The sequence below is a fragment of the Anneissia japonica genome, unplaced genomic scaffold (assembly GCF_011630105.1).
Source record: "Anneissia japonica isolate Jap-2015-1 unplaced genomic scaffold, ASM1163010v1 scaffold129718_len1197_cov105, whole genome shotgun sequence".
In the NCBI taxonomy this organism is placed as follows: Eukaryota; Metazoa; Echinodermata; class Crinoidea; order Comatulida; family Comatulidae; genus Anneissia; species Anneissia japonica.
The window spans coordinates 1-1,197 of NW_022733722.1; the positions used below are offsets into that span (position 1 = coordinate 1).

General features: G+C 40.8%; 1 protein-coding gene across 1 annotated transcript; it reads left to right on the plus strand.

Annotated features, from left to right (window-relative positions):
- Nucleotides 1-188: 188 nt before the first annotated feature.
- Nucleotides 189-1,156, plus strand: LOC117116215 (cell wall protein IFF6-like; the record flags this gene model as incomplete). Its single annotated transcript, XM_033260203.1, has 1 exon — nucleotides 189-1,156. A coding segment is annotated over exon 1 (968 nt), but the record flags the coding sequence as incomplete, so codon positions are not given.
- Nucleotides 1,157-1,197: the final 41 nt, after the last annotated feature.

Sequence of the window (1,197 nt, forward strand, 5' to 3'; positions counted from 1 at the left end):
CAGACCAATCGACGACAATTGCCTCAACTACACAACAATCAACAACAGTTGAGTCAACATCTATAAATGATTCAACGACAAGACTGTCAACCACACAGCAATTTTCAACAGACAAGTCGACTACACAACAATCAACTTCAAGAGAGTCGACAACAGAAGATTTGACAAGCGAAGAGTTAACTACTATTATGTCAACTACAAAGCAATCAACAACAGAGGACTCGACTACAGGAGACGGATTAACTACTGGCGCCTCAACGACACAAGAATCGACTACAGGTGCATCGACTACACAAATTCCTACATCAACAGAGGAATCAACAACTGCAGACCAATCGACGACAATTGCCTCAACTACACAACAATCAACAACAGTTGAGTCAACATCTATAGATGATTCAACAACAAGACTGTCAACCACACAGCAATTTTCAACAGACAAGTCGACTACACAACAATCAACTTCAATAGAGTCGACAACAGAAGATTTGACAAGCGAAGAGTTAACTACTATTATGTCAACTACAAAGCAATCAACAACAGAGGACTCGACTACAGGAGACGGATCAACTACTGGCGCCTCAACGACACAAGAATCGACTACAGGTGCATCGACTACACAAAGTCCCACATCAACAGAAGAATCAACAACAGCAGACCAATCGACGACAATTTCCTCAACTACACAACAATCAACAACAGTTGAGTCAACATCTATAGATGATTCAACGACAAGACTGTCAACCACACAGCAATTTTCAACAGACAAGTCGACTACACAACAATCAACTTCAAGAGAGTCGACATCAGAAGATTTGACAAGCGAAGAGTTAACTACTATTATGTCAACTACAAAGCAATCAACAACAGAGGACTCGACTACAGGAGACGGATCAACTACTGGCGCCTCAACGACAAAAGAATCGACTACAAGTGCATCGACTACACAAAGTCCCACATCAACAAAGGAATCAACAACAGCAGACCAATCGACGACAATTGCCTCAACTACACAACAATCAACAACAGTTGAGTCAACATATATAGATGATTCAACGACAAGACTGTCAACCACACAGCAATTTTCTACAGACAAGTCGACTACACAACAATCAACTTCAAGGGAGTCGATAACAGAAGATTTAACAAGCGAAGAGTTAACTACTATTATGTCAACTACAAAGCAATCAACAACAG